The sequence below is a fragment of the Apus apus genome, chromosome 4, assembly GCF_020740795.1.
Source record: "Apus apus isolate bApuApu2 chromosome 4, bApuApu2.pri.cur, whole genome shotgun sequence".
Classification (NCBI taxonomy): Eukaryota; Metazoa; Chordata; class Aves; order Apodiformes; family Apodidae; genus Apus; species Apus apus.
Genome location: NC_067285.1, coordinates 16692134 through 16712439, shown reverse-complemented (window position 1 = coordinate 16712439; position 20306 = coordinate 16692134). Strand labels below are relative to the sequence as shown.

Sequence of the window (20306 nt, the reverse complement as noted above, 5' to 3'; positions counted from 1 at the left end):
CTACCATTTCTTGGAATAGCTTGTTTAAAGCTAACTCCAAGATGCCTAAATTGCACAGTAGTGACAGACCATTTAACTACAGAGATAAATTATATAGGGGCAGTGCCTAACATATATGATATTGCCATGATTTACAACAGCTGAGGATGTGCCCCGAGATATCGAGACAAAACAAAATTAAGTATATTTTTTTTTTCTCCAAACAGCCTTGTAAACCTGACAGAGAAACACATGTATGACTTTAGATTTACAAGGTGAAAGTGTTCATATTCTCCACATTTTCTAGACAGGACTTAGATTCCCACTATTTACAAAAACAAAATCTAAACTAAAATAATATGACCACGCAAAAAATTCCCAAATATTAAATACTTAAAAATAAACAAAACAAATTAAATAATATCAATACCTATTTGGATTTGCAGAATGTTGTAATGTTAAGGAGGAAAATGTTACTGAGGGATATCAAGACAAGTGTCTTGCTGTTCTCCAGCCTTCAGATCCCCTCCAAATCCAGGTCATGGTTTGCAATTTGTCTGCTACTATATTGTGATAAAGGGGTCTTAAACTTAGATTATTCATCAAATCCCTGAAAAGTATAATGATGCAAGCAGTTTACATAATAAAAATTATTTAAGATTTTAAATGTTGTCAATAATACTCAGGATATTATTATCATTATTATCATTATTATGGTATTATCTAAGGATATTATCATGTGTATTTTGAGACTCCAAAAAATTGAATACAAAAAAAATCTTGATGGGTATGTTTACGTGTAGCTTGTGCCTAAGGTCTTACATTAGAAGCGTATGCATTTAAAATGCTAGCTGGAAACACACCAAATGTATTCTCCTTTACAAAACACTCTACAAAAATAAAATTCCAAGCCTCATAGATGCTACTAAACTCCTGCAGTGATTTTTGAGCAACTTAACTCTGTCCTTCAGTTTGACCAGGGGGGGACATAATGAAAGAGTGATGGTTTTCCAGAAGCAAACAAAAATTTAAATTGGTTGATACAGTGCTATAATGATCATGACAGTGAATTACATTGGTTCACTCTGTAGATGTTTATAGAGCCAGACTATGTTGTTTGACTTTTGAGGGAAGACTAATAGGTGTAGTAATGGGGAGGGGGGCACAAAAAAAAGTATGGTTAAGCCAAAACAGGGGTCATGCCTAGGGCATTTTATCTGCCTTGCTTACACACCCCCAGGGAATTGCATCTCAACAGTTGATTCCCTGTTAATCAATTCACATTAGTGCCTGCCTTTTAGTTTTCACTTTGCTGAATTCCAGGAAAGAAGTTCTTAAGCCAAATGTATGTTCTATCTCTGACCTAGTCAGAGCCATTGCATTTCAAGAAATCCCAGCAGATTTTATTTGCTCTACGAGCTGATAAGAGACACCTTTGTAAATAAGGATGCATAGCCAGCAGACTCAACACAGAACATGATCCAGTGGTCTCTTTACACAAGTCGGCAGTAACATGGGAGGAGAGGACCTCCATGGAATTTTTTTTATTCTCAACCTATGTTTTCTAGCTACAGAGAAAGACCTCTGGTATACATTATTATTCTGCTTCCCTTTTCTTTCTTATTTTCTATGTCTCAAGATTATGTGCTTGATAAGAGACTTGATACCACTTGCTATCACCCCATACTGTTTTGAGTGACTGTGTATGTTTTTGCACTGCCCTTGCCACTTAATAGGCTAAAACTTCTAAAAATGCACTATTCACAAGTGAGAATCACATTGTGGGGGAGGTAGGGAAAATTAAGAGCATAGAGCAAATAGCTCATTCAAAAAAGCAGATCTGACTTTATATTCAAACCCTTTAGACCCACTGGTTAAGCTACTCTCCAGCATACACACAGATCTCCATACAGATGATCATAAAAAATAAACTTTATTATCAAACTTAAAATTCACACATTAAACATAAGATCTAGAAACAAATAATACTGAAAACATTCGCAAACAATAACCATTGTAGGTAATTTGGATGAGTAGCTAGTTACCATTGCTTCGAATGCCTTTAAGAATATTTAATAATACATACAGCATCATGAAATGTCTTCAAATGCGTAGCTGGCCAGCTTTCAATAAGTTTTTTAAATAGGAGAAAACTTATTTCTATAGAAATAACATTATCTAATTATGAATCAGAGACCCATAATCGTAGTGCTTGGGGAAAAAATATCATTGCCTTTTGAAATATTTAGAAGACATAAATAACTATTGTACATTCACAATTTTAAATATTTAAAGGCCTTCATTTCTATAAAAGGTTACTATGTACATATTAGATGCTATACAGAAATCCAGCTGGAGGCAAGAGTTCAGATCTCAGATTTGGCCACTGAAACTTATGAATTTGGTAGGCAGATTGTCCACAGGGTACACTATGGGGCCCGTTTTCATTGTAGGAGGTCCATTCAGCAGCTGCCAGTCACAGCTCCGAGCCAACTCCACTGTAAATATTTTCAGAAGGACTTTTGCAAACTCTTTGCCCACACAGCTCCTCAAGCCCCCACCGAAAGGAATGAAACTAAACCTAGAGGAATCCTCTGGAGATGGAGACATGAAGCGATCTGGGTTAAATTCATCCTTGTCGGTAAAGAGATCTGCCACATCGTGGGTATCACAGATACTGTAAATAACATTCCAACCTTTAGGAATCTGGTAACCCTATCAAAAGAAGAGAAAGGAGACATGAAGTGCCTTGCTGTGTTACGTAAGAGGAAGTGTCAGCACAGGACACATCGGCACATCCCACCTCCCCTCCTGGCTCCCTGCAGGTCACTCAAAGGCAGATGTGCTACACGAATGCACCAGAACTTCGCAGCTGTGCTGAGGAGTCGAGCCCAAGCCCCGCTTACATTTAGCTCAAGGGTCTTGAGTGCAATTCGAAATCCTCCAGGTACAGGAGGGCTCAGCCTGAGGGTCTCTTTGATAACACATCCCGTGTACTTCAGCTGCTCCAAGACCTCCATGTCCAGCTGCTTCTCTTGATTGGGACTGCACAGTAACCCCTAGGAACGAAGATGCTGCCATGACATTTATGAAGTGGGTGGCCAGGGCTTCCAGCACTGCAAAGCTGCCACCCCTCATTGAGTGGTGTTTTGTTGCCACCCCCAGAAGTAGGGCACCACCTCGGTCAAGGGAAGCACCGCCTGGGATTGCCTCTCCTGCGGGTACCTTCTCACTGCCCCCTCCTGTGAAATGGTTCTGGGGAAGACACACACCTTCACCTGCAGCTCTTTTCTCACTTTCTGCAGGACATCGTGGTGGAGCCCTAGGAAGGCAACCAGCGACGTGGCAGCACTGGCAGTGGTTTCATGGCCCCCAAACAGCAGTTCTGTGGCAGATTCCTTCAGCTCCTTACACAGAGACAGAGGAGGCATAAAACAGACCCCAAACATACTATCTCTACCAGGCCCACTCCACCACTATAATGCTGTGCATTGCTCCCAGGCTGGGGCAGGCACCCATGGGTCAAGGATGGAGATTGTATTCCTTGTGGACATGGCTCTCACCTTGTGCACCCCATCCAACAGCCTGATTGCAGCCTCTGCACCCCAGCGCACTACACAAGCTGGTTTATTTAATGAGGAGAGGGGGCACTTGCTGCTCTCTCCTTTTGGCCCCAAGAGGTAAGTGTTCTACTGAAAGAGGGGCAAGGGAAAAGGGATGGATCGGGTCCTGGGGAACCTCACCTGCATGTTGAGCTGCTCCCCATTGCCCTGTGTGTGCTCCATCAGCAGCTGCAGTGCATCCTTGTAGCCACCCTCAGGCTCCTTGCAGGCCATCTTGGCACGGATGTTCTCCTCGATCTTGGCATGGATGATGTTGCGAGCCCGCAAGCCCTAACCAGGCAGCAGGAAGAGTAACATGTGACTTTGGTCATACTGCCATCTTTTCCATATATTCCCCACTGTCCTGGATGCAGGGGCACTTCCCCTCCTCCCAGCCCACCAGGAGCCTTACCCGGTAGAGCCCGCTGAAAGGCACGTCAATGGGGAGGGAGAAGAGGTTGCGGATCATCTCCTCGAAGGCCTCCACCAGCTGCTGCTCGCCGTCGGGGCTGGCCTGGCGGGGTTGGAAGCCCAACAGGATCCTCATGGCGATGCGAAACATGAGGCGCTTCACCTCGGGGTACACCAGCAAGCAGGGTCCGGCGGCGCCCAGCCACCGCGCCAGGCAGGCGCTCACCTCCTCCTGGATGACGGGCACGTAGTGCTGCAGGGCGTCCCGGGAGAAGGCCCGCATGATCACCTGCCCAAGGGGACGAGGAAGGGGACACAGGCTCAGCCGCGGCGCCCAGAGGGGCCGCACCCGCTCCCCGCCCGCCGTCGGGGCCGTACCTTTTTGCGGTGCTTGTGCTGCCCGTTGTGAAGGTTGGAGAGACAGCCCGAGCCCAGAATGGTGCGCACCGAGGCGGGCCACTGCACCGACACCAGCCGGTGCTCGCCCAGCAGGATGTGCCGCACGTTCTCGGCTCCCATCACCCGCACCGTGGGCCGCCCGAAGAGGTGAGTCTTGTAGATGAAGCCGTATTTCCTGCGCTTCATCTGCAGGAATTTCCGCCTCTGGACCGGGGAAGGGAGAAAATAATAAAAAACATATTTTAAAGGAGGAGAGGAAGGGGCAGGGGGAGCTCCTTCCAGCGGAGCACGGGGGCCCGGCGAAGCCGCTGCTTATCCCCCTCCCCTGCAGCCGGAGGAGGAGCCGGGGGTGTTCTCAGCTCCCCGCGGCATCGCCTCACCTTACCTGCAGCACCATCTGCAGCGTCTCCCCGAAGAAGGGGAGCCCCATGGTGCCTGGGGGCAGCGGGAGCGGGCAGCTGGGGTCGCGGCCGCTCACGCAGTACAGGTCCCAGAGCTTCACGGCAGCCAGGAAAAGTAGCAGGGGCAGCAGGAAGGTGCACAGGGCGCTGGCGACCAGCGCGGAGAAGCCCATGGCTAGGAAGCAAATCCAGCCTAGCCCCCCGGGAGCTCCGAGTGCGCGGGCCGGGCTCGCCGCGGGCCGCCTTTTATACCCTTCCCAGGTTGCTGCCCACCCTACCTTGGTCCGATAAATTAGTTCACCCAAAGTTCATCTTTAATTACGGATTGCGGCCTGGCTCCTCCCCCCGAAATCTTTAACTATTTGCTTTGCGCGGCGCATCCTGCCTCCTCCGCAGACAGCCGCCGGGGAAGGAAAGGTGCTGCCGGGTGCGGCGGCAGCAGCGGCTCGGGGTTCTTTTCCCGCTGCACTGCCCTCGGCGAGTGAGCTGCGGACGCTGCCGACAGCTGACAGCCGGGGACCAGCCGCCTCCTCGGATTTATCGCCGATGCTCACTAGAGACCAGCAGGTTGCTCCGAGAAACGTCCCTCTACAGCACTCGGGAGCCCGGCTGCCGGGAGACACCGCGACCCCTGGACGCGCTCCGCGGCCGGAGCCGGTGTGTGCTGCAGGCTGCGGAGCTCCTTCGCCCGCCCGCTGCTGTGGCCGGCCGGCAACAGCCATCAGGGGCCGGAGCCGGGCTGGTGCTGCGGCCAGACGGGGCGGGCGCTCCCCGTGCTAGGGGCGCCCGGTGCCCGCGGGGCAGAGCCGCAACTGTGCCGTCGCATCGGCGGAGGAGCCTCCGCTGTCCTCTGGTTCACCTCGAAAGGGCCGGCTTGTATTTCTGCCCGGCCGCGGAGGAAGGAGCCGCGGGCAGCAGTCCGTCTCAGCCTCCCGATGCAGGTTCAAGCGCGGGTCACCGAGGGGAAGGGAGGTGAGGGCGGAAAGGAAACACCCAACCCGCCTTGCCCGGCACCTCTCCCCGGCATCTGCTGCTCGACCTTGCCGGGGCTCGCTGGCATCCGGGGCCGTCGGGGCTGCCGCGGCCGGGAAGAAGCACTCGGCAGCGCCGGGCAGGCAAGGCGCGGAGGGGCTCCGTCCTGAAGCCGTCGGGCAGGCACCCAGGAGGAGCGCGGCGATACCGGGGCGACCCGCGGGGCTTGCGTGGACTCTGCGCCCGCTGGGGCTCCCGCTGGGTTCCGGCGCAGGAGGCTCCGTCCGGGGGACGCGCCCGCGGGGAATGGGGCACCCATCGGAGTGCGGCTGCGGGGACGCGGAGAAAGGGACGGGGCCGCTAAGCGCTCCGTCGGCCACGACTGCTACCAATAAAGTATCGTCCTCGCTTTCTCTTTTTCTTTCCGTTTCCTCCCCCACCCTCTCTCTCTGTTATTTTTGCTTTCGTGCTCTCAGACAAGCTCAATAAACGCTGGAAGTTGTGTTTGGGTTTGTGTAGAGGGGAGATGTCACTTTTAATTATTATTTTTCTGGCAATCAATGCGTCACACGAGACCCTCCGTCCTCTTGCGATGCCTTGCCGGAGCAGGACTGCCCGCCTCGGCGGTACTTCCTCGCCCCAGAGAGCGCGCAGCCCCTCGGGGTACGGCGAGGCTCCCAGCGCGTCTCCGCAGGGCTCGATCGGCGCTGACCGGGAGCGGCGGCCGCGCCCTGACCCGGCCCTCTCCCCTTGCCGGGCGCTGACCTGCTTGTGACCTACAACACGGACCGTGACATCTGCGTGAACCCGGCCGGCAACCGCGCCAAGTTCACTGTCTATCAAAATAACGAGATACGGTGGCCTGAGCACCGATAATTGCCACAGGAAAGCTTTATTATCTCCCCAGCTGTCTATTCTGCAGCCATCGGCTCGAAAAGAATCAAATGGAAAAGAGTGAAAGGGATAATTAAAAACATCTTGGAAGGGGGTCAAGAAATTAACAGCCTAATACGAACAAACTTTGATTACAAGTAACAATTATTACACTTCATTTGGAAATGCTCGTGTTTATCTGCAAACATAATCAGTTTCAAGTCTTTTTTTTTTTTTTTTTTTTTAGTAGATTCACGTTACATTTCCAGCGGGTGGCTATGGGGCTCATTAGCGCTCAGGGTAATTTTTAAGCTGGCTGTTGGAGGAGCCAGGGCCCTCCGCACCCTGTGCTGGGCTCTGCAGGCCCAGCCCTGCCCGCAGCAGGAGCCTGCATTGCCCGCAGGTCTCAGCCATGCCAGCAGCTCCTGCTAATTAGTCATTGCCACTTGTAGCCACCACCCACTGATTTCACCTCTGATAGCCAAAAAGATTCACCTTTCAGGACAAGGTCAGGAGGGGCAGGGGCTCTGGTTCACTACGGGGTCGACCTGCCAACAGCACTTAACTCAGCCCTGCAGTTCAGCCTCTTCCAGACTTAACCTGTCGCATTTGGGAGCCACATTTCTGCCCCTGGCAGTGTTTGTGCTCGCTTCCCAGCCCTCTGACAGCAGCGCACACCCCGCTGCTGTGCCCCAGCACCGACCTACAAAGGGGACTGGCCAGGGCAAGCTTATTGCCCTGTAGGAACAATTGCCTGTAAGGGCAATGCCAAGTAGCCTGGCACTGAAGCAGGATGATGACAGAGATTCGAGGGACAAGGGAGCTCCCCAGAGCCTTTCCAAAGGGACCCTGTTGTCGTGCCACATTTCTGGCCTTGCAGGTCAAGCTGCTTCTGGTTTTTCAAACAGAGCACACCACGATGCACAGGAGGGAGAAAGTGGATGGTTTCCCCCACTGCTTCCACACAGGATGCATGCCAGTGGAGAGCAGAGGTATAGCTGAAAGGAGCTTATAAACACATTGCAGTGGAGCAAGGACCTGACCCCAGCTCTGTTTGCAATGCATAAGCAACAGGACCCACTTCATTTTACATGGGAGAGAAATACCTCATGTCTTAATAAGGCAGGTGATACTGAAAAGCCACCTGAAAAGGTGCACTCAGCACCCACGTGTAGCCCTGGTACCACCTCCTGCATGGCCCCACAAGAGCTGCTTTCCTGGCACTGTCCTGTCCCTGGCAGAGCTAGACTGCGGGAGGTGACAAGGTCAGTCTGGCCAGCCAGCCCCCATGGGGCTTGTGTCACCTTGCAAATGCCTCCTCTGTAATGTAAGCAGCATAATCAGGAACGGAGGACTTTCTACCACAAATCAGGCACATTCAGAAATGTCAGTTTTCCAAATGTTTATTCCCCAAAGTTCTCTCCCCTGCTTCAGTCCAATTCCTCCCTCAGGCTGTAGCTGGAGAGTGCATCTCCAGAGGGGGGCTCCATGGCAGACCCCAAGCAGCAGCACAGTGCTCAGGCACAGCATACACAGCTACTACTACTGAATGAGTCATGTACTCTTTGTGCCAGCTCTAATGGGAAGTGCAGGAATGAGATTAAATATTTACAATAAAAACCACTTTACACTCTATTATTCTAGCTACCGCTGATGCAGTGGATTGGGCGGCCCTAGCTTGTGTTTTCCTGCAAAGTCCTCTATCTTTCCTCTTTTTACATCTAAAAAGCTACAGTGTGCAGGATGTTTGTCCTGCTCTCCTGTAACACACCCACAGGAGATAACTGTGGGCCATAAAAGCTCTAGGAGCTGTGGGGCTGGGAGTTTAGCTCCTCACCGCTGGTGGCTGGAAATATGGGTGGAGCAGGGGCTGTCTGAGCCCCCATGGAGGGTGCTCCCTGCCAGCAGCTTCAGTGATTTTTGCCCCAGGCTTGGGCTGAGGCTTACTCCAGTGCTCAAGGGCAGGGCTCTGCAGGACTCTCTCTACGAGCTTGCACACCAAGAGGGGAAAAATAAAGACCTTTCGGGTTTTTCTCTGCAGTGACCCAGTGAAGCAGAGGCCTACCCCTGGCAGTCGTGAAGGGGCACTGACACCAGGGCTGTAGGGGACAAGCATACCCCTGGCTCAGGCCTTGCTGCTGCAGCTGGGCTGTAAGGGGTGGAAATAGAGCTGCAGCCCGTCATTGATGGGGTGCACGATGGGCACGGTCTGCATGGCAGGGTAGCCAGGGGTGGCCAGTTCCCAGCGGGCTGTGCTGACCAGCTCAATGGCCAGCAGCTTGAGGATGGCCTGTGCCAGCTCCTTGCCGATGCAGCTCCGTGCCCCGCCACCAAAGGGGATGTAGTGGAAGCGTCCCGCAGCCTCCGTCCGGGCGGCACTGAAGCGGTCTGGGTCGAAACTGTCAGGGGGGCTCTGATAGATGGCAGCCGTCTCATGTGTGTCACGGATGCTGTACATGACGCTCCAGCCCTTGGGGATCTGGTAGCCCTGAGGGGGAAGAGAGAAGAGGGGAGAAGAGGAGCATTACCTGTGAAGCCAGCTGTGCTAGTGGAGGGTGAGCAGAGGATGCCTGGGGACAGCCCTGCCACATTGCCCATCTGCTCTGCAGCTCCTTTTCTCCCCCGACCAGCTGGGACCCATGGAACCTGCTGGATGCCACCTTCCCCTGGACTACACTGCTGAGCACTACCGCTGTGCTGGACACATGGTCCTTATAGGCAGTGTCAGGCAGCAGCTCCCTAGCAGTCAGCTGGCATTCAAGGCACTTACATCCAACTCAAAAGTCTGCAGCGCTGTCCGGTAGCCTCCGGAGACAGGGGGCAGCACCCGCAGCACCTCCTTAATCACACAGTCCAGGTAGCGCAGGCGGCTTAGCTTCTCCAGGCTGATGTCTGAGGGGCAGTGACAGCTCTGCCCTGACGGTACCTGGAGCTGGGGACCAGCGCAGTGACTGCTTTGGTGCAGGGTGGACTCCAGTGGGGCACAGGACTGGGGGAAACCTTCCTCCGTTGGGTCCAAGGGCTGGCTCTGGTTCTTGCAAGCATCTTCGGCCATGGGGTGAAGTGGCTTTTCACTGTCCCTGCTATGCAAGGTCAGAGTGTCTGGGCAGGGTCCTGCAGCACAGCACTCACACTGCTGGTACAACTCGTGGGCCATCAGCTCCTGTCTTATTTTTTCAATCACTGAGGGATGCTTCAGTAGCAGGAGGATCAGAGACGTGCTAGCACTAGCCGTGGTGAAAAAAGCAGCAAATATGAGCTCAATCGCTGACTCCTGGGAGAGGAAGGAAAGTGACAAGTTTGAACACCATTTTAAACTGGTTCTGATGCAGATGATTCTCACCTTTTGCAGGTTTTTCCCCTGCGCAGAGGGCCCTGGCACCCCTGCCCCCCCTGCTCTCCACAGACCTGCACCCACTCTGGGTTGGCAGAGACCAAAACAAGACACCTTCTTTCTTCCATTTCTGTACAGACTGGACATCCACTTGCCAAGTGACTGACACAGAAACACAACTGAGATTACCTCCAATCTAATTACCTCTTTGTTCTGGTTTGGTTTGGTGGGTTTTTTGGTAGCAGGGGAAGGGCTCCAGGAGTGGCACCGGTAAGAAGCTGAGAAGCTCCCCCTGCCCCAAAATCCAGCCAAAGAGCCATCAGAGACACAACAGATGCACCTCAGCAATTAACATATGAAAGAATCAACATAACACCTGAGCAGAGAAGCACTTGGAGGAGAAGACCTGTAGTGGAGGAGTGCAGTGCTGGTGGTTGGTGAGGAAGGAGGGGAAGAAGGTGCCCTAGCAGAAGTTTCCCTGCAACCCACGGCGAGATGGCAGCTGTCCCCCTGCATTCATGGAGGAACATGGTGGAACATTCCCTGAAGGCACCAGGAGGGGTGAACTTGGCCAGTGGACTTGGATGTTGTGGCCAGAGGATTTGCTGCCAGTGGACTCTGATTAGGCAGCTTTGGAATACCCTGGCACCAGGGGAGTTTGTTCCCGAAGCAGCCCGTGACTCTGTGGGAAGCCCAGGCTGGAGCAGCTCTGGACCTCGTGGGAAGGACTCATGAAGGAGAGGTTCATGGAGGACTCTCTCCCACGGGACGGACCCCGTGAGGAAGCAGGGAAGGACTGTAAGGAATCTTCTTGAGGAGGAAGGAGCAGCAAGAACCACCAGCCTGTGAACTGACTCTAAACCCCATCCACTGTCCCCCATCCCCCTGTGCTGCTGGGGGGAAGGAGGGAGAGAAACCAGGAACAAAGTGATTTGGGCCTGGGAAGAAGGGAGGGGTGGGGTAACATATGCAAGCCCTGCTCTTTGTGTTGTTTGTGTCCCGTGTGTATTTGACTAGTGTGAAATTAAATTATTATTTTTTCCCCAAGTTGAGTCTGTTTTGCCTGGGACCTTAATTGGTGAAGAACCCTCCTTGTCCTTTGTCTCAGCCCGTGAGCTTTGTCCTCCTCATCCCAGAGCATGTGTATGTGGGGGTGGAGGGAGCTGAGGGAGCAGCCACAGAACAGGTTCTTTGTTGTTGTGTTGGGCCCAAACCATGACACTCTTCCAAGCTTTCCTCCCAAGATTTACAAATTTTAGATAAGTATTTGAACATGAATTTTAGCATACTGAGTGAAGTTAATTTCAAGCATTATGCTTTTTACCTTCATCTGCCAATTCCCCTTTGTGCATAGCATTTACCTTTCTGCCCAGCCAGGGCTTATGAGGCTGTGTGTTTTTGCATATATTCTAGATGCACTGGCAGATAAAATGGGTTGCATGTGATCCATCTCCAGTTGTAATTGACCGTTTGTTTGGGGGAGGACTCAAACCAACGGAGTCAAAAGCAGTAAGACCTCTCTGCTATATAGCAGGTCAGCCAGGGAGCTGCTGTAGCCAGCAGGGAGCTCTCTTGCAGGAATGTACACACCAGGCAAAGGAATTGCTTGCTTTTCAAGCTTTCAAGCCTGAAGCACAGCAGTGGTCCTTATAGCTTTGTAGCAGATGTGTCCAGAACAAGCTGGGAGGTTAATCAGCTCAGATGGACCACAGCACAGTCAAATCCATAATACATGCCTTGTCCTAGCTCACAGATCCCCACAGAGCATCCAAGTCTTTCTAGGACTGTCTGCAAGGCCTATACGGCACAGCACATGCAGGGTTGTTACAGGTTGTTTGCAGCACCCTGTCATCAACTTTTGGAAATTGTTTTTCAAAAGTTACAGGTTGCCTGGAGCTGGGTCATGGCATGTCAGGGCTCTGACAGCAAACACAGTGCTTAAACTTACAACACCATCTGAAGGTGCCAGTGGCTCCATAGCACTGGGCTAGGAGCACTAAGGTCAGAGGCCAGACCCAAAAGCCACAGGAGAAACCCAAGAGAAGAGCAGCACAGGGAGCTGCCACCCTGAGAGGGGCTGGGACCTGGCTGGCACTACTGAGCACTGATTGTTCCAGCCCAGGGGCAAAGAAGAGCCCAGGGAAACAGAGCAGTTTCCTTTCACACAGCTTTGTGTCTGGATTTTAAATTGTCCTGACACAACCAGTTACTGGAATGGTGAAGCAAAAAATACAGGGAAGGATACCTGAAGCCTGAAGGTACCTGGAATCAAGTCTGGTAAGGTCAAGGATAATGTAACTAGGGTTACTCTTTGCTACCATCCCCAGTGCCATATATTGGCTGGACTAGAGGCTTTTGTCAAAGTGCAGCTCTCAGGGGCATCTTTCAGCTGAAATAAAACCTCTGAAATAACAGATCTCTGTCGACCCCTATCACACCTCCTGCAGGCGTGTGCAGGAATTTTTACATTCACAAGGTAGCAGACCCAGATGAAAAGAAATCTCTCAGTTCCACCACTTGTAATTAAACATTTCAATAACACGCAAAGAATTTAGGGCAGGTTCTGCAATTTGAAGTAACAGCCCTTATGACTCCCTGCATCAACCACTGACAGTGCTGCTACACAAGCTGTGACACTGAGCTGCTGACCTTCTCTCCTTGCATTTACAAAGCCAACATAACTGGTGACTGGGAGACAGCATCTTCCCACAGCTTCACCAGTATTATCCTTGTGCTACAGACTGACTCCCCATCCTGGGAGGCAGGACTGGCTACGTTACAATTTCACCCATCCAGCCAATGACAGCACTATTATGTAGGATGTTTTTATGTTTGGGTCTTTTTTTAACCCTTCCAATGTTTTAAATGCTTTAAAACACTTTTGGCAAAGTGATAGCTTTTTAATGACCTTTACACTTCAAGGGTCCTGCTAAGCTCAAGCCAGCAGTGCAAATCATAATGTATTTAGGAAGATTTCTGGGAAAAACAGTCCTTCAAAATAATTTGAACAAAAAGCAAATTAATAACTAATGCGTGCCAGTGTTTGGAGTGTCTCTCAAAGCCAGATATATACATGACTCTGAAACAGGTTTGCACTTTTTATCCAAGTACACCACTTCACTGGATGACAGCTCTACTACTGTTTTACTAGAGTGGAGAATATTCCTGTAATTGTAAGCATAGGCACTTGGTTTGCAAATTATTTTGTTAAATACAGACAAGATAAAATTTTCTAACTGTAAAAGTACAGGACAGCATGTGAATATACTGTAACTTAAATTAGCTGTCACAAGGTTACTGCCATGTTACTCCATGTTGTGTTTAATATCCCCTTATTCCATTTGTGGTCAAAGACAGGGACATGATGAGAGATCATGTAATTATTTGTGTGTAATATCCATGTTAATATTAATGGAGATTATTCAATCTTAATCAACCACATTTTCAATCTGGCAATTCTTTTTAGAAAATAATTACAGTATAATAAAAACATTCTATTACAACAAATAATATAAAAAATAACTAAAATAAAATTACTTTAAGAATATATGTTGGTTCTAATGATTCTATGATTCTAATTGTATCCAAGTCACTGTAAAGTCTTTCAAATATTTTAGATTTAGAGATTACACTTTTACAAAATATTTATAACCATTAGTCTTTACATGGTTTTCCTTAAATCCCTAACTAAATGGTAAAATTATATATGTTCAATACTTTTAAATGATACTCAGTTGCTGTACCCATGCAAAAGTGCTTCAAAACTTGTTACATAAATGCAGTGTCATCTGTCATTCACTGACACCAAGTGACCTGGAGCTATGAACAATATTAATGTATTAATAGTATTAATGACTATTTTTTTCCCAAGATCTTTGGCAAAATACTTTTCACATTCACTTGGTAGTTTTGGCTCAGTAAGGACTGCTGGGTTCATCCCTATGTCACAGTAATGCAGCATAGCAATCCACGAGCTAGATGACAATTAATGATGAAGTGATAGGGATGACCCAGAATCCATTGCCCCATCCCTGGTCCCATTTTGATTCATCATCTCTGAGATTTCTGGGTTCACAGCACTGAGGAATACAGGGACATGATCTACATACCACACTATGCCAGAAGCCGGGGGATGTTTGTGGAGCACACACTAGCTCTAAATATTTCCAAGATAGTTTATTGGAGGCTACCGAGTGCACACTGATGCAGAGAGCCTTAGCACAGCCACATAACACTACCAGCACCCTAAGTCAGGCTAAAGCCTGGTGGCCATGAAAAGGAAAGGCAGAAGAGGCATTTATTCCTTTTTAAAATACCAGCTCTCTTCTAATGCAGAGACACAATCCTTCAAGAGCATAGGAGCATGCTGAGTCTAGGCTTTCTCATTTGTGCTGGAGATGGTGTCCTCAGAGCTGGTAAGGGGAGGGCAGGAGCTGGTGGTGGGACCCCACACAACCTCCTCCTGCCTCTCAGCCCAGGTCTCTCAAACAGCCACCAAGTTACAAGGGACCCTGCAAAGTGGGTTGTCCTTACCTTTAATTCCTGCATGGTGAATTCTTTGCCATGCTCCTTGGCACTGTTAATTATGAAATCCAGAGCATCGCTGTGATCTTCTGGGTTGTTTCTCTGCAGTTTTTCCTGTATCGCCTTCTCCATAAACTCATGTAGCATGTTCCGTGCTTTGATTCCCTGCGGGAGGCAGACACAGTTCAGGAGAGCCTTAGGAAACCACCCCCGTCTCCAGAGAGACCAGGGAATCCAAGTGCGGTAATCCTTAATCCCAGGATCTGTAACAGCAATAACTGTTTCATTTGTTGCTCAGCCCCAAAGCCTTGCAAGAGACAGCATTTTGGAGGGAACTACTGCAAGTTCTGTTGCCTTGCTGCTGTGAATCAAATACAAGTTCTAAGCCCTCTGGGAGGAAAAGACATCAGTAAACCCATGGTACCAAGTCCAGACGCACCTGCACTGAACAAACTCAGTTGCGTCAGGCCCAAAGGAAGCTTATCCAAAGGGACAGGAAGAAGTAATTTAATGAAACTGAGTCCAAGCAGGAACAGATGAGTAGCTTTACCAGAATATAGTAGATAATGACACATTTATCACACCCTATGAATAATCTCCAGTTGTTAGACTCCTGTGCAGCAAAGCATTTAAGCAAGGTTTCAGCAAGTACAATTATCAGCAATCTCTTTGCAAACTGGGGTGGATGGAGTCACAGAGTGTGTGTGGCTCTGTATCAAGATGCCTCCTGCAAAAGCCAGAGGGACCAGAAATTTTGTATGAAAAATAGCCGTGAGCAGATGTTGGGAAGAAGATACAAAGGCTGAGATTTGAGGTGGGGAAGAACTGGACAAAATAAAACAGGGCAGGGAGGAAGAGCAAAGACAGGGGGCCCTTAAATGCAATTTGTAGATGTTGGTCTGAGGCCAGACAGGCCATGCCTGACCTGAGAGTGAGCAGGGAGGACAGGATGGGAACAAAAGCTCACAGTGATGACAAGCTGTGAAGGGAAACTGGGCAGGGGAAGCAAGAGTTTGGAACTGATGGAGAAGAGCCAGCAACAAAGCTGGGGGAGAACTGGGACTGGCAGTATAAGGTGATGGGGTGGGGTAGAGCTCTCAGACGAAATAAAAGATGGGGCAAGATCTGGCTATAAGGGGCAGGAGGCTTGAGCTGTGGTAATGGTAGAGAATCCAAAGCCAGAGGAGGGAACACAGACTGAAATGGGAGAGGAGAGGTGGCACAGCAGGAGTGTGGGGAGACAGGCAAAGAGGGGCAAGGCAGCAGGGAAGAAACTGTGAGTTAAAAGAGGCAGAGGAAACTGTCCCACTGCCATGTTCCTCTCCAGGACTCCTCGCTATATCTCTGCTGCTGGGGAACAAGGGACCAAAGACCTTAAGAGGATTTCAAGTCCTCAGCCTGCCCTGAGGTGCACACGGAGTGCTAACCTGAGCTGCACTGTGCTCACCTGTCTTTGTGCTCATGCTCACAAACACCATTTCTGTGGGCTGACAGGAGTCCAGGCAGGATGAGATGGGTCAAGGACCAGACATGATGGGACTAACCAGAGCTAACAATGGCAATGTATGGGGTGAGGAAGGAGAGGAGCCCTGCACTATACAATAAACTGGAGCCAGTACTCAGAGGTACTGGAAGCCAACAGGAGCAGGTGAGAAGTGCAGAGAGACAGGGAGATGGCTGGGATGGGCAAGACCAAGCCCTCAGACCCAAAACAGGGTGTTGCAGATGTCGTGGCCCATCAGAAGTGTCTCTGGGCCAGCCTGAGAACAGGGGCCCTGTGTTGCCGAGACCTGGGCCTCCCCCAGGCAGAGGGATGGGGCAGGCGGCAGTACCTTGCGCAGCCCGCTGAAGGGTATGTTGAGGGGCAAGGAGAAGAGGTTCTCCACCAGCTGTTCAAAAGTTTTGGCCAGGTTCTTGAACTGCTTTTCCTCCAGGCGGAGTCCCAGCAGAATCCAAGCTGCAATGCGGAAAGTTAAGGTTTTAGCAGAGGAATAAACTGCGATGGAGCCTGGCTCCATGCACCAGCCCCGCAGCTCCCAGCTCACAACCTTCTGGATACGTGGCAAATAGCTTTCCAGGGCAGCACGACTGAACACTCTGGCCAGGATCTAGGAGAAGAAGAAGGGGAATAGAGGCAGGTGGTTAAAGTGGTGGGTTCCATGTGCCACCAAGGCCCAAGCTTGGGCAGGAGGTGCCGCCTGGGCTGTGGGCCCTGCCGGGGCAGTTGTGCAGCTCACCTTGCGGCGCTGGCGGTGCAGGTCACCTATGGAGCTGAGCAAGGTGTGGGAGCCCAGGATGATCTGGGTACTCTGTGGCCACTGCGTGCTGACCAGTGTGTGCTCGCCCAGCAGGATCTTGCGGATGTTCTCAGCACCCGTCACCCGCACCACCGGCCGGCCCAGTAGGTGGGTCTTGAAGACGTTGCCGAACTTCTCCCGCCGGGAGCTGTGAAAGTGGGAGCCCTGGGGACGAGATAGAGGTCAGCCCGGGGCTCCTGTCAGCCTCTTCCCATCCAGTCCTCATCCCCCTGCGCCTTACCTGGAGCAGCCAGTGCAGGGTCTCCCCGAAGAAGGGCCAGCCCATGGAGCCCTTGGGCAGGGGCAGGGGGCTGCCGCGGTCTCGGCTGAGGCTCCAGCGCAGCGCCCAGAGGTGCCGGGACAGGGTGACCAGCAGCGCCAGGGCCAGCAGCGCCAGCGCCGCCGCTTCGGGCCAGGAGAGCCCGGCCGGCATCCTCCTCCCGGGCAGAGGGAGACGAGGCGGGCGCGGGGCGGCGGCAGGTCCCCGCCCCGGGGCTCGGGCGGCTCGGGGGGCGGCCCCGGCGGCTGTCAAACGCAGGGGCACCGGGCACCCCGCGACTTAGCTGCCGGCGGCGGGAGCTTTGCGGCTGGCCCTCCCGGCTGCTGCCCGCCCGTCTCCGCTCGTTCCTGCTGCCGGTTCGCCCCTCGGCCACATTTATATAGATATTGGCCACTTACGCCCGATCCACCTTCGGAGATGACGTCTCCACTGCATATTTAAGCAGCGCGGCCAAGTGCGGTGATTGGAGCGGGAGAACCGGGGATAGTGACTGAGGGGCGCGGGGGATGGCGGCCGGGGGGGCGGGGGCGGCCGGGGCAGCCACCCTCTCCCCAGGGCTGGGGACCCGGCGTCCCTCTCCCGCCCCCTTCCTGGCTCTTCGGGGCTCCCCCGCCCCGGCTACGCCAGCTCCGCAGCGGGACGGCTGCCCCGCGGCGCGGGGTCGCGGCGGGCTCTGCCCCGCGTCCCGCCTGGACCCCCGAGGCGTCCCCTCGGGCCAGCCCTTCCCGCCGTCCGGGGAAGGCAGGGAGTCCCGTTCCGGGCTCCTCCCAGCCTCGCTCTGCGACCTTTCCCGGTCGCCCCTGCAGCCCCGGGGCCCCGAGACAGCCGGGGTGTTGCCGCAGCCCCCCAGCCCGCACCCCGCCGTCGGGACCGTCCGGACCCTCACCCGCCTGCCCCGGGGGTAAATCACCAAAGAGCCGGAACCTATACAGGTCCCCACGAAAGCAGCTCTGGGGTGCATTCCAGTGCGTGAAATAAAAACAGGAATACAGGTGAGGTTTATATCACTGTATTTAGACCGTCAATAACTTAAAAATACAGCGAAAAATGTACATTATTTTTACACGTTCCATTTGGTTTGTATTTGTTAGACATTCTCTTTGTGTCTAAAATAGCCAGGAGGGGACAGTGCAAAGAGATCAGCGGTGGGACCAAATGCTAATCACTGGGATGGGTCTTGTAGGAAGCGCATACTGACAAACAGATGCAGCACAAAACCAACAGTGGCAAATCTATTCCTTACTGCAACCTGGGGAAAAGAACCCGGGATCTTACAAAAGCACAGTTAGAAATGGTAACCCTGAGGAACAAAACCAAACCAAACCAAAAAGTCACATTATAAAGAACTCAAATGGTTATTTACATTCACAACCTCAAGAATAAACCCTTGTGAAGAACAAAGTCTATAAGCCCTAATGCTAAATAAATATCAAGTCTAGTTCTCAGATAGTTTTCAAAGGTACTAAAAATCAGAAGGATTTTTTTATACCTCGAGACTACAAAATCTGGTATATAAAATTATGCCCAATCACTTTAAGGCTAATATACATTTAATGCAGGAAAATGATAGCATCTGAAACACAAGTATCTCAGTGCTTAAAAATGATTAAATTAGGATTTGTCCAGAAAACAGCAACTAAGGGATCATTTCTCAAATAATTCCTACCTGGAGCAAAATTTTGGACACCATGTCTACAGATAGTTAAATAACATATTTACAGTTCAGCTGTTCCATGTACAATACGATTGAGGTGGTTTTTATTGTACAGTCTCATTTTTCACCATTTGTTTACAATATACAAAATAGTATTCAATCCATTAAAAATACATACAAATAATTGTTTGCTGAAGACTCAAGTTTACAAGCCATCTACTACATTTTTCCTTTATTCAGTCAACCAAATTTTCTAACTGATACCACTGTTTGCTTAGTAGATGTAGTGGCTAAGAAATACCTCTTGGCATTATGAGATACTGTCGATTTAACAGGTCTATGTGTGCTGGGACATACCATTTACTAAACTCCTAAGTTGCTTTACTACAGTCTCTATTAGCTTCTGCTTGTCACGGTCATTCTTCCTGAACTGAGCAAAAATGTTGTTCTTTTTGCTAGAGTCTTTCATTCTGGAGAAATAAAAAAAGCAAATAACACAGACACGTTAATGACATAATTTGAAGAGGAAATATCCAACTTCTTAAATAGGTTTACTTTTGTTCCTCTATTGATCTTTCTGCTAATAAGAACTGAAATACTACAAAACCTATCATCTATGTATTCTTAAATTCAACTTCCACAATGTGGAACTCGTTTTAACAAATATTACTTCATGAATCGCCCCAAAGTATTAAGCAAATACCACTTCAGCAGGAAACTGACCCTACCAATTGCATTAGGAGAGAAGCAAAACACAAACCCCTTTAGTATCATCTGCTTCCACAGTGAGTTCAGGCTCAGCAAGCGGGAGCGTTTTGTTCACCATCAAACTACCTGGTAACGTTACTGCTGATCTCCCGTATATTGATACGGGATTTAAAAACGAAATTTGGGACATACAATATATTCAAGCAACAACATCCTTGTCACAGTATCGGTGATACGTACCCTCTATGAACTCTGCAAAAAACACATCGTCGCAGGCAGGAGAGGAGAGAAAACACCGTTAGAAAAAGCCTTTAAATTTCAGGACATTCTGATACAGATTTTTAAAAGCAGGTTGGTGCTCGCCGGGCTGCAACGTACCTTCCCTGCCTTCCCCAACCTACCGAGACGCTCGCACCGGCTTTACCACGGCGAAATCCCAGGCGCTTCCCCTCCCTGAAGCGGCAACTCGGGCAGCCGCAAGCTGCTTCCCGGGGCTGCGCCGCCGCCCGCGGCTCTCGGCACCGGGACAGCCACGCTTTGCCGCCGGGCTACGGCCGCTCCCGGGAGCGCGGTCCCGGCCCCGCAGCCGCCCCGTGGGTGCCGGGCAGGGAGCGCGGCCCCCGCCCCGGCCCTGTCCGCGCCCGCCCCGCCGCCCTCGCATCCCCGCGCCGGCACCCCCGGTCCTCCCGGCCCCGGCACCCCTACTTACTTTTCCAGGAGCGTGAGGGCCGTGCTGGGACTGACCCGCAGGTATTTGGAGGTGGCTTGCCCGTAGTCAGCCAGGTAGGTGGACCAGTCCCACACCATGAAGAGGTCCAGGAGCTGTGGGAGAGGGAAAGGCGGGTGAGGGAGCGGCTCTGCGGGGAGAGAAG

At 51.1% G+C, this 20306-nt stretch overlaps 3 protein-coding genes across 9 annotated transcripts in view; all 3 read right to left on the bottom strand.

Annotated features, from left to right (window-relative positions):
• Positions 1-1890: 1890 nt before the first annotated feature.
• On the bottom strand, positions 1891-5014 carry LOC127384922 (cytochrome P450 26A1). Its single transcript, XM_051620012.1, has 7 exons — positions 4777-5014; positions 4371-4595; positions 3994-4281; positions 3723-3872; positions 3252-3386; positions 2886-3038; positions 1891-2694 (listed from the first exon to the last, which is right to left on the bottom strand). Exons 1-7 carry the CDS (start codon positions 4963-4965, stop codon positions 2353-2355), a joined length of 1482 nt encoding a protein of 493 aa, XP_051475972.1. The 5' UTR covers positions 4966-5014; the 3' UTR covers positions 1891-2352.
• Positions 5015-8652: 3638 nt separating this feature from the next.
• LOC127384921 (cytochrome P450 26C1) lies at positions 8653-17225 on the bottom strand. The gene is made up of 6 exons (XM_051620011.1): positions 17034-17225; positions 16733-16957; positions 16328-16603; positions 14505-14660; positions 9408-9911; positions 8653-9125 (listed from the first exon to the last, which is right to left on the bottom strand). The coding sequence occupies exons 1-6, from the start codon at positions 17223-17225 to the stop codon at positions 8763-8765; spliced, it is 1716 nt and encodes a 571-aa protein (XP_051475971.1). The 3' UTR covers positions 8653-8762.
• An 840-nt stretch (positions 17226-18065) lies between these two features.
• The window catches only part of EXOC6 (exocyst complex component 6), a 92245-nt gene continuing 90004 nt past the window's right edge, over positions 18066-20306 (bottom strand). For 4 of the 7 annotated variants that reach the window (XM_051620001.1, XM_051620003.1, XM_051620004.1 and 1 more), the window contains 3 exons: positions 20144-20256; positions 19675-19686; positions 18066-19196 (listed from right to left, as the gene is read on the bottom strand). In XM_051620001.1, coding sequence (XP_051475961.1) covers positions 19064-19196; positions 19675-19686; positions 20144-20256 — 258 coding nt within the window. In that variant the 3' untranslated portion in view covers positions 18066-19063. The remainder of the gene's footprint in view (positions 19197-19674; positions 19687-20143; positions 20257-20306) is intronic. The other 3 variants (XM_051620002.1, XM_051620005.1, XM_051620006.1) reach the window with 1 other exon arrangement.

Excerpts from the sequence above, each read along its gene's own strand:
- LOC127384921 (XM_051620011.1), bottom strand. The coding sequence starts at position 17,225 with ATGCCGGCCGGGCTCTCCTGGCCCGAAGCGGCGGCGCTGGCGCTGCTG. Across the intron at positions 14,661-16,327 it reads CCTTCAGCGGGCTGCGCAAG|GGAATCAAAGCACGGAACAT; the intron begins GTACTGCCGCCT and ends TGCCTCCCGCAG. Across the intron at positions 9,912-14,504 it reads TCACCATGCAGGAATTAAAG|GAGTCAGCGATTGAGCTCAT; the intron begins GTAAGGACAACC and ends TTCCTCTCCCAG.
- LOC127384922 (XM_051620012.1), bottom strand. The coding sequence starts at position 4,965 with ATGGGCTTCTCCGCGCTGGTCGCCAGCGCCCTGTGCACCTTCCTGCTG. Across the intron at positions 4,596-4,776 it reads CGCTGCAGATGGTGCTGCAG|AGGCGGAAATTCCTGCAGAT; the intron begins GTAAGGTGAGGC and ends TCCCCGGTCCAG. Across the intron at positions 4,282-4,370 it reads AGCACAAGCACCGCAAAAAG|GTGATCATGCGGGCCTTCTC; the intron begins GTACGGCCCCGA and ends CCCCTTGGGCAG.